Source organism: Schistocerca americana, chromosome X, assembly GCF_021461395.2.
Source record: "Schistocerca americana isolate TAMUIC-IGC-003095 chromosome X, iqSchAmer2.1, whole genome shotgun sequence".
NCBI classification, from domain to species: Eukaryota; Metazoa; Arthropoda; class Insecta; order Orthoptera; family Acrididae; genus Schistocerca; species Schistocerca americana.
In genome coordinates this window covers 582177807-582188898 of record NC_060130.1, presented here as the reverse complement: position 1 = coordinate 582188898, position 11092 = coordinate 582177807, and the positions used below count along the sequence as shown (strand labels likewise).

At 43.6% G+C, this 11092-nt stretch overlaps 1 protein-coding gene across 1 annotated transcript; it reads right to left on the bottom strand.

The window, feature by feature from the left end:
* Positions 1-680: 680 nt before the first annotated feature.
* Positions 681-10300, bottom strand: LOC124556188 (vitellogenin-1-like). The gene is made up of 20 exons (XM_047130183.1): positions 10270-10300; positions 9287-9316; positions 9004-9149; positions 8029-8166; positions 7822-7944; positions 7514-7738; positions 6739-7427; positions 6477-6645; positions 5378-5970; positions 5082-5298; positions 4682-4895; positions 4338-4590; positions 3757-4045; positions 3436-3667; positions 3078-3350; positions 2834-2991; positions 2609-2752; positions 2030-2510; positions 1783-1919; positions 681-1520 (listed from the first exon to the last, which is right to left on the bottom strand). Exons 1-20 carry the CDS (start codon positions 10298-10300, stop codon positions 681-683), a joined length of 5382 nt encoding a protein of 1793 aa, XP_046986139.1.
* Positions 10301-11092: the final 792 nt, after the last annotated feature.

Below are 11092 nucleotides of genomic sequence, written 5' to 3'. Positions count from 1 at the left end.
GCTATACGAGATTGGAATAATAGAGAAGTGTGAAGGTGGTTCACTTAAATGTGATTTGCCGAGTATCCAAATAGATGTAGATGTAGGTTATTTCGTTACTAAATTGTTAAGCTGACTCAATTTTCAAATCAGTCTCCTACATTTAAGTCTGAAAGCTTACTCCGAAAAACATTTACTTGTTTGGTGAGAATGAATTATTTTATGGGGTATGGAACAGATGCTGTGTTGACTATATTTGACAAGTTAAAACTATGTGTCAGATTGGGAAATTCTAAGTTGGCCTGCAACGTGTGTTTGTACGGCATAAGCATAATTGCTAGCGCTCAGCTTGATACACCTTAGAGTCCAGAGCTATCACTCAAATCCACTCACATACAATAAAGAAATTTTCTCAGCACTTGTTTAGAATAAATACGTTATAAGTCATTTTGCAGTTGCGTTGGGGTGCATTAGTAGACGAGAAACGTGATCTTTCCGTCCATTATTATGAAAATGTTAATGTTCTCATTTGTGTGTTTAGTTTGTATTTTAGGCAGGGATCAGGTATGGAGATTATTGAAATCTAATTCTACAGTGAAAAAAAAAAAAGATATGCAGATTGAGAGAAAAGATTTATTTCATCTTTCTAACCATGTGAACATCTTTGCACACTTAGAAGTTCTTTACATTTTGTCAGTATTTCATGGTTGCCTGCATGACAAGTGGATTTCGGTGCGTATTTCGGCGTTCTTCGACTTCTGGCTGAAATCGAAGTTCTGTGGCGACTTCTTCACTTGTTGGAACCAGTGGAGGCCAGCAGAGGTTTTGTTGATGAAGTGGTATGGGATTTTCCTCCACTCCACCTTGTCAGCCACTAGAGGCGGCAAGCACTGTTTAACCTTCTGAATGCTGAACGCCAGCTTGCCCGCGTGCTCCAGTGCCTTGACGACCTTCACCGGACGGAGGTTGCCCGGAGACTTGTAGCTGCGCGATTCACGAGAAGCAGATTCTTCGTCGCTAGCGGATGATTCGTCACTGTCCACGCTACGGGCAGCAGCTCTGTAAGGGCTGGGATATTGCCTGGCGACGATGTTGTCAGCCGGAAAGATTTCGTACGGGTAGCAGGGAGCGTTATTCGCCTCTGACTGCAAGCGCTTGACACTGTCGCTTTGGCAGGTCTCCGGAATGACGTAGCGTGCGACGAAATGGCGAGGGTCCTTCAAGATGCAGTTCTCGGGGATGGTCAAGTCGGTCACCGCTTCGCCATCGTAGGTACCGCAAAGGCCTCTGGCAGAGTCCTTGTAGGTCTCGTTGACCAGCAACAGGGCTCGTTCTCCATCGTAGTGCATACTTAGGCCGTACAGCGGCACGGACAGCCAGCTGCTGCCACTGGGTAGGAGCGCACCCACTGCGAACACTGCTCCATCCACATCCACGTGCGTTGTTTCATCAGAACGTAGGTTATGCTTCATGCGGTCTACTACAATGTACTTCGTTGAATCTTGCTCAATATAGTGTTTTCCGATTTGTATCTTGAATTTCTGAAACACAGAGCGCATACATCGTGGCATTTAATTACAAAACAGATCTTGGCAACTGTTTCAAATCATGTTGCTTATCATTCTCTAGCAACAATGGATTCTGTGACTGAAAACGTAAGAAACTGTTCAAGAATAAAAATGAGCACAAAACATGACGAATGAAGTTTACTTGTACTGCTATATAACAGTTAAAAGAGCTATTTTTATAGCAAATGGTAATTACCCTTGCGCCTGACTGTTCCTGCATTGCGAGAACACTGACGTTTACGTAGCTTAATTCTTCGTCATAGACTGGTTTCGGCACAAGTGATAGAATCAGAGTCCAGCATTCGGGCAACTCGAGCGGTATAGTCAGGTTGTCGAATGTTGTCATGTTGCGCTTGTCCAAGGAACATGCAGCTGCAATAGGAAAATTTAGCACAATAGTGAGTCATATGTTCCAGACAAACGCGATGGTGAATAAGGAGGCATTCTGAGTAAGAAAAATGCTGGCGCTTTGAGGTACTCACGAGCGACGTAACGATGTTGGTATCCTCTGGAGAGCTTCTCAGCAACGTGTCGTGATGGATGCGGCAGCCACAGATGGACTTTGCCTTTTGGCCATCCTCTGACGTCAGTGAAGTTCGTCGACAGGGCTGGTACGTTCAGGGAGGCGTTGAAAGAATCCCATTTCGGGGAGAACCACAGATGCCCGTCAAATCTGCCGCTCGTCACCTGGTGGGCAGCTCTCAGATCCGGTATTTCAGAAATGAACGGGTACAATAGGTGCCTGGCATATGAGTATACTTGGTAAGTGCTGTTAATGAATCCCAGAGACAAGTCGTCGAAGCTTCCCTTGACGGAAAAGTAGTCGAGCAATCCTGACTCCTCTGTGGCGTTTCGGCATGCGTACAAAATGTTGTTTCCTTCTCGCATTTGTTCACGACATTTCTTGGCGATGCCACTCTTGCCGATCTGTACCTTCAACCTTTCGCTGCGCCCTGCTTTGAACTGAAAAAAAATCACACATCATAACTGTGAAACTATTCTCTCATAAATCATATATTAACATCTGTTTCAACAATTGTTTCGTCTAGAAAATAACTTACCTCTGCAAAGATATGCGACTTCTTGGCACCTTCATATTCTGAGAGATACGAAAAGGATATAGTTGAGTTAGGGTTGGAATTATACGCCTTTTCGAAGTTCATTTCGGGCAACAGTGGGAATAAACCAATCGCTTCAGCAGACGCCTGAAAGCACAATTACTTACGGATATGAGTACGTACTACAAACATGCTCTTGATCTGGAGACTGCTATGGTCTATATATACCTGGTAAATGCGTCCTCTTGCTGGTTTGCACCAATATTCCGCGTCTGATAATGTAACAGCTCTGAGAGTGTTACGAGAATGCATCAGTGACAAACGGTAATCCCCACCACGAGGCTGCTCGAACATCACTCTCATTTCAAGGATGTAAGATGTTCCACCTGAAATGAAAGTTAAGTCAGAATCCGACCTTCATGTATTCTAATGTTCCAGTGAAGTTGATATTAAAATGTGCGCTGTTACTCACGTTCAAAAATGCCCTTTTCAAAGGATTCCAGACTCTGTTCCAGCGGTTTTACAAACAAATCGGCGTTTGCAAGCTTCCTGTTCTTCATTTGATCCACAAGCTGCTCATAATTGTCCTCGTCAGAAGAATCTGCTGCCCTCTTGTGATGGAATTTTGGATGACGTCTCTGCATGGACCTGTAGCTTCGTGGCTGCTCTTCATCGTCTGACTCCAAAGACTGCTCGTCACTCCTGCTCTCCAGGCCCGGAAAGAATTTCGTATACTGCTCCTTGACTGGAAAACACAAGCGCTTTGGTTAATGTACGTATTACTTTTAATTCCAGACTGTTTACAAAACTTGAAGGCCAATAACACCTACGAGCTCTAAATTGTATCGTAACGTCCTTGGCCGACGATTCTTCTGGTGCGTAGTAGAGTGTGTGGTTGTAGTAATAAATTTCATCCGAAGCCCATGGGAAGTATACACTCGACCAAACGTCGAATTTCTTTGCGTGATCGGCTGCAGCCTCCTTGTCAATGAATTCAGCTTCAGACTTGTAGTCTACGATGAAGGCCATGCCAGTTGAGTCCTTACCAAACACGCGCTGAGCCTGCGTAAACGTAAGAGCAAACAAATCAATGTAATGAATGTAAGCGACTTACTACTCGCAACCAGTAATACAAAATAACGTTTTCTTACCTGCACCGCTGGCCTCACGTGCACGATGCGGCGGTTTTCACCGGCGTTGATGAGTGGGATCGGCGACCACACAGCGGTGGTAGGTGCGCGGCTCGCGCGGACGAGTGGGTATTTTTGGTTCTTGTCTAGTGGCTGGACCTTAATCGTCGTAAGATTCTGCGGCAGACTGTGGGAAATATGCAACTTCACCGGAACGTAAACCTGTAGATTCTGCACGAGCGATGACTCGTACACTTTCCTCTCGAGTGGGAAGATGATATTGATCTTGGAGTTCAGTTGTGAAGCGTACCTGAAAAGCAGAACACTCGTGGTTTACGAGAACTGTAATGCAGCTGAGCAGAGGAAACTAAATTAGTAAGCAGTTCTAATATTTCCATGAAAGTGTGCTTAAAGCACGAGTTGTGAATGGGGCATGCATTTTCCCTCTGGAGATTTGGCAACTACATCAAATCCTGAATGTGATGGGATTCGCATTGTCTTAGAATTGTACTATGCTTGCAAAGCCCAACCATTCACAGACTTTTAATAAACAACACACTTGTTTTTACAACTTATATTTTAAAATCATGAAATATACTTACGTGGCCTGGATTTCAGACTTTACACTTAGGGACTGGAGACGCTGTTGGGGTTCCGACAAGAGCTTCTCAATGTCTGGGTGAATCTCAGCCGTCGCATTTACCTGAATCGAAACTAATGCAGGGGCGTCGAATTTTATATTGCATGGCAAACCCAGTATTGAAGGAAGACCTATGCTGGCCGATGCTGAGTTCGCCAGAATTGTTTTGTTGTAGCTGTTGCCAACGCGTAGGTCTTGGAGCTCGTCCTGGATAACTGTGAAATAAAATATCATTTTTGAGCAATAGTTTGTGTGATCTGAATTTTTTATTTCTGAATAATGATAAAAGAAATAGCGTCTACTAACATTCTTTAAGCAGCTCAATGGTGATGTTGTCGTACGCTACAAATGATTTCGATGCAAGAAGATCGAGAAGGATGTTGCCCTCGAGAGGTTCGCTGACGTTTCTCTGTATGTTTAGCTTTCTTGCAGGGTCGCTGGCCGATGAAGGTTCGGATTCGCTCGTCTGATTTAGTAAAACTCTTACCAGCTGCCGAACGCTGCTGACCATCGAGGTTACCTGTGTTGTGTAAATGAATTTCATATCAAAATACCTGTCACCAGTTTCATACGAGTACAGCAGACACAACGTACGGTACGATACGTAATAATAACTAAGTAATTCATTTCTTGGACAATGAAGTGCGGAAACTAAGTGTAACATCACTGTATCCGTATGATTGTGTTTTTAATAATGCTGGTTTACCTCTGAACGGTGACTGATGAGCGGGCCGTGGAACTTCTGAAGTTTCACTGAAGCCGCACTGTGCACGTAACTGTCCACGCTGCCGATAAATGCCGATAATTGCTTGTATGCCAAGTCGAAGTCCTCAACAACGGCGCTGCTGATATCTCCAAAGGACTTGTCCAGTCCATATTCTTCCGTTGTCAACAAATGAAGGGCAGATTTGGCAGCCGCAGCACTACGGATCGAAGGATGACACTATCAGAAGTTTGCACAATATGATTTAGTATAATGATCTCTTGAAAGTGAATACTTACAGCTCAGAGTCCTCGGGCCGAAGTAGGCTGACGGCTGACTGTATTATGCTCTTGACTGCTGCTTTCACCTGGGTGTTATGGTCGAGGTTTGAGAAATGAGCCAGTTCCTGCAGGACGCTAGCCGGTGGGTTCGTCGCCACCAACAACAGAGCCGAAGCACATCTGATCTCGTGCGTTTCTCCAGTGTTCTGGAAGAGCTGCAGGAATATGTTCTGCGCTATCTCTGGATAAGCTTCGGCAAGTTTGTCCAGTGACATGACCATCATAAATCGCTGGAAGGTAGAAACGGGTCTGCGTCCTTCCAAGTAAGGTTTAAAGACTTTCACGATGTCTGGATGTCCAATGTTGCCGAGGGCCCTGATGTACAGTTGAATATTCGGGCTGTAAGCGTCTTCTACAGCGCGCCTCAGCTTGTCTTCCAACTGTTTCACGTATTCGGGGTTATATTCACCCAGCAAGTCTTCATAGTTATCTTCCGGGTAGCGTGAACTGGATACATTGCTCACTTGGGCCAAATGGATGAGTTCAGTGGCGGCCAGTATTGCAGTGGTGTTCAGCGGGTACTTGTCAGATGCATCTCCGGTGGCAAATTTCTGCAATCAAAATTTCAGATAATGTATTCGCTGTTCATTTAAATTTGTATTTCTTATGATTACGAATGCACAGAAAGGTTAGTACAGTGACTGAGAAAGGTCAGTACTCTTCCTGGAGAGAGATAGTTTGAAAAGAGTAGGAGCTTTGTGTTTTTGCTAAACAATCCTTGTGTATCCGTCAAGACCTGTTTCACCATTTACGCCTGTACCACAAAATGAGACCGCAACTGCAGTAGGACGGAAGTAGGTAAATTCTGCTATCGTTTCTAATAATCTATAACATATACGCAAAATCTTACTATTTAAGTATTTCCTGAGTGTAATATAGCTAATATTCTCTGCAAGTTTGCTTCTTTGCACTGCAATGGGCTCATTAACTGAGCACTTTTCGTCATTGCCATTGTTATCCCTTAAAAACTACGAAGCTACTCAAGAGCTAGTGAAATTTGCTGAATGAGCGCCACATTAACGAAAGCAAATATGAAGTATCGGAGTGAGTTACTTACGAAGACCTGCTTGACGTATCCCGGAACAGGTGTACGAGCTGCTTTAGGGATGTATGCAAAAGCTTCGGCGGCGGCTCTTCCACTGATCATGTCTTCATTGATGATCTCGATGAGATTCAGGAGAGCAGGGCCAGTACCAGCTTGTGCGAGAGCCATATAGTACGCTCTCCTACAATGAAACACACCACAATAATGAATATAGGTCTGAAAGTTGTCGTACTAGAAAAAAATAATTACATGTACAGAGTTGGACGTTACCTACCATGCATACTCCGAGCTCGGATTTTCTGGAGACTGTTCACTGTATAGTTTTTCAGTAATGCGTTTAAGACTGATCTCGTCGAATACTCGGAGAAGGCTTATCAATAGCGGGAATTTTGATAAGGCTTCTTTTGGTGCAATCAAGAGTGGGTCGTAGAGTGCTTCGCCAATATCTCTGGCCAATGAAATAGCTACGCGAGAGGCATTTACTTGTCGGTCATAGAGTACAGATTTACCTCCTACAGCCACGAAAAGAGCCTCATACGGGTGGTGTGGTGGCTTTTTCAGTCCAGGCTCTGGCAGATGTTGTTGGTATGGACTAACTGCTCGCCGGTATCTCCTCGGCGCCTCGTAACTAGCTGCGGCACTTTCTGAACTTTCTAGTGCTTCGTCTGACTGTTGTTCGCGATCTTCTACGCTGCCAGACTCGGTAAGATGAACACTGCCCTCAGAAGAGTCAACGTGGTTGTACAGGAGACCTCCGGTGCGGCATTCGGGGGTAGGAGCTTGAACTACCTTGCGGAGGCGGAAGTGTTCAGTCAGAACCGCACGCACGGTGCTCGCAATCATTCCCTTCTGTTGGTTGTAGAAGAAAGGACTGACAACAATCTTTTCTGTTGACTCCGCGTAACCCAGGAGGTAGTTGTTTTGTGACATGTTAGCCACAATAGCTCTGCTGTTGGACGAATGCTGTAAATGAGGAAAACGTACGTCACTAGATGGACATTGAGTTAAGCTTAAGAATATGGATCAGTATAGTCATTTAAATAACTTACAGCCAGAGACGGTGCTGAGCTACTGTTGAAGGGTTTCTCGTCCAGACCGAAGTAGTAAAGGCGGTCGTCACGGCACCTTGAGTTGTTTAGCTCTTTCGTGACGTCTATTAGTTTGGCTTTACCGTCGATGATTTCGGGCAGATCAATCTTTTCTTCACTCTGGAGGAGGTACCTCGGAATCGGAGTTCTGGCGTATTGAGTCATACAGTCTCCAGTTACAGTTTGCTGTAAATAACGTGAGAGCATGAATTTACATTTCCGAGGTGAAAATTGCTGGAAAAAAGGACAGTCCACGTCAACAAACATACCTCGTACTTCTTAAATATTGACCCTTTCTCTGGATCGATGTCTACTTGGAACATACTGGCAAGAGCTTTCAGCTGATTAACTTCTGCATCAGTGAGCGAACAGTCGACGAGCATATCGACGATCTGTGAATGTAATTTCGCGATCAGATGAGTACAGAGTCGTGAAAACTTTTCTCTCAAAATCTAGATACTCTAGAAATTTACTACCTCTCCATCCTTGTAGAGCACGTCGAAAGGAGCCTTCGATAGCCTCAGAGGCTTCCAATGCAAATATTCTTCTGGGATAGGATTGTCAAATCCTCCAGACAGATTTGCATGTATTCTGCTGTAGATTGCGTTGTAGATCTGCAAGAAAAAAAAGAGAAGACGATATTATCAGTCGTTTATGTCTACAATCGAGGCAATTACTTAAAAATTGCGAGGTAGTCGGTGGATAGTCGTGTTTATTGATCGATCTACTAACTTTTTATAGCAGCACATACCGTTTAACTTTGTTTTAATTGATATTACAGTAAAATCAAACGATTTTCTCAGAAAGATGAAAATAGTAACGTGTTACAACGACGTTACTCATACTTGACAAGACACGTATCAGTTTCGGGATAACTTAATTAATGGGGTAAGAACACTTCACTTAATAATATCTCCTGACCTTCTCTGTTAGTCCACTTCATAAGCACAGACTGCCTGACATATCATCGCAAACAGTGACTCACTGTATTTCCATGCTTGTGAAAAGGTAAGAAGAGACGTTACTTTCACTAACTAGATTTTATTGGCCTCAACCAAAACAATATTTTTCAGATATTCGCGTCTGTTCTAATTTAATGTAACTGCAAGTTATAGGATCTGAATTTGTTTCTACCTCCGGTGTTAAGAGTTACACTTACACTGCATATCTGTGGCAGCATCAGTGTCTCATATTTGTAGTTGGCACAGTACAGACGTCGGAGCTGATACCAGCATTACTCTCCATAGCATATCACATTCCCAGGATGATGACGTGACTCATCAAATGGAGTAGCACATCCAGTTTGTATCATTCGTTTTTAGACGAGCAGATTGAAAGTTTCTTTTCCCATAAATAAATTAAGTTCCATTATAACGCATCGTTCTCGTAAGTTTATTTCTTTTCCGGTCTGTTGGACGATAACGTTGTTGTCAGTGAGAAGCACAACTTACCCGCAGCTGAAGCTCTCTCGGCGATCTCGGCCTGGCAACCAGGGTGACATTGTAGGTTAGACCACTCCATTGGTTTGCTAGCTGGTTTAGTGCGGTCAAACTTGTGGCAGTAACGTTGTACACGTATTCATATCCCGGTTTCCATACTGAAAAATATCAACACGAATTAACAGGTTCTACTTAACGTTCCAAACAGAATCGTTATAAGAAATGCACTATTTCATACGTTTATCACAAGGCTATATTTAGGTGCAGGAACGTGCTGATAATGTGTACTACTTACGGCTTGGCTGTTCGGACGCAGTTGCCCCGACTGAAACAAAAGAAATTTCACATTATAGATATCTATTGAACGCAATAAATAAGAATCTATAAGTACTGGAGTTAGATGCGTGGCAAATCGTAATTTCGTTGAACAGGTCATTAATTGTGGTATGAATGACACTTATTTCGAATATCAATATAAAAATATCAGTTTTACTTTTATCTTTATTAACCACAAATGGAAGTAATGTAGACAAAGATGTCCAATAATTTCATGAATGTATTCATGTCTGAATTTATACTCTACAACAGAAACTGATTTCCCAGTAAAATACCGTATTTCTAACAGTGGTAGTTTCATGACTATAATGATGGAATTTGAATATCTGTCATACCGCCCCCCCCCCCCCCTTCACGCTTTAACTTAACTCTGACTGACTGACTCCGTGAACAGGTCCAGTGGACCTCGTGATGTTCAGTAATGGCTGCATCATTCTCTAGTTATGGCATCATTGGAAAGCACAACTGAAAATACATGCACCGCTTTACAACCTATTAATGTCGGATTTCGAAGCTAGACCCCAATTTGTACCTCAAGTAGCACGTCAGTTGTTCTCGTAAAGCAGTTAAACTGATCCCTGTCCTTCCACAAAGAAAAACATCTTCTCGCTAACGGGAGTCGCATCCCCATTCTCAACTACGGAAGTAGAGAGGAACTGGTACTAAGTGGCGGGTATCTCTGGAGTTTGAAATAACTTAAGTGGGTATTTCAGTTCATCGGACTAGCAAAAGAGAATTTTTGAATACATTTTAGAAGAATAAGAAAGATGGAAACTATTTAGAAAATGAACTATAAAGCATGGGTTTTGCTGAGGGCAGTCGTCGAAAACTGTTTGAGCACTTAGTTTCAAAGAGTACTGCTGTTTAAACAGCAGCTACCCAAAAGATATGCAAGATTGGGTAGCTGTGATTTCCTGAGCTGCCGGAGAGCTGACCACTTACCGAGGAGCCCCAAGAGGATCACGGCCCACATGATCGTGTGGACTGGAGCAGCTGGTGACGAGAAGGAGGCCGGGCGCGGTTTATATAGTGGCTGCTGGCGCCTGCCTCAGCAGATCTTGCCGGATCAGCTGCTGCAGCAAGCGCGTGCCCGCGACCCAGCAGCGCTTATGCGGCACATCACCAGATTACACAGTGGCAGCTCCCCAGTAACAGCTAACCACAGTCGCCTGATACGATCAGCTTGCAGAATCCGTTCTTCACCAAGTGCTCTCTCCAGAAAGTTCTTGCTCAAATTTAGACCGTAACTGCCTACAAATCCTGTGTTGGAAAAGGCGCAATATTTAATTTATGGTCACTGCAGCACTTCAAGCACATCACCACACATATCAGTACGTTAAATGAAAGGAGAGAAGATTAGGGTTTTACGTCTTATCGAGGAAAAGTTATTTGAGACGAGGCAAAAGATCAGGATAACGGGAAGGTGGGAATGCAAATCTGCTATTACTTTTCAAAGGGATCATAATGGCATTTGCCTTAAGCGATGTAGGGAAACTACGGAAAACATAAATCTGGATAAATAGACGAGTGTTTGAGCCGCCGTCCTCCCGACTGCGAGTCCAAACTTCGTACGGTACACATTAACTGAATAATAAAAAATGTTCAAATGTGTGTGAAATCTTATGGGACTTAATTGCTAAGGTCATCAGTCCCTAAGTTTACACACTACTTAACCTAAATCATCCTAAGGACAAACACACACACCCATGCCCGCGTGAGGACTCGAACTGAATAATAATCAAATACACTTGTTACTAACAAAAAG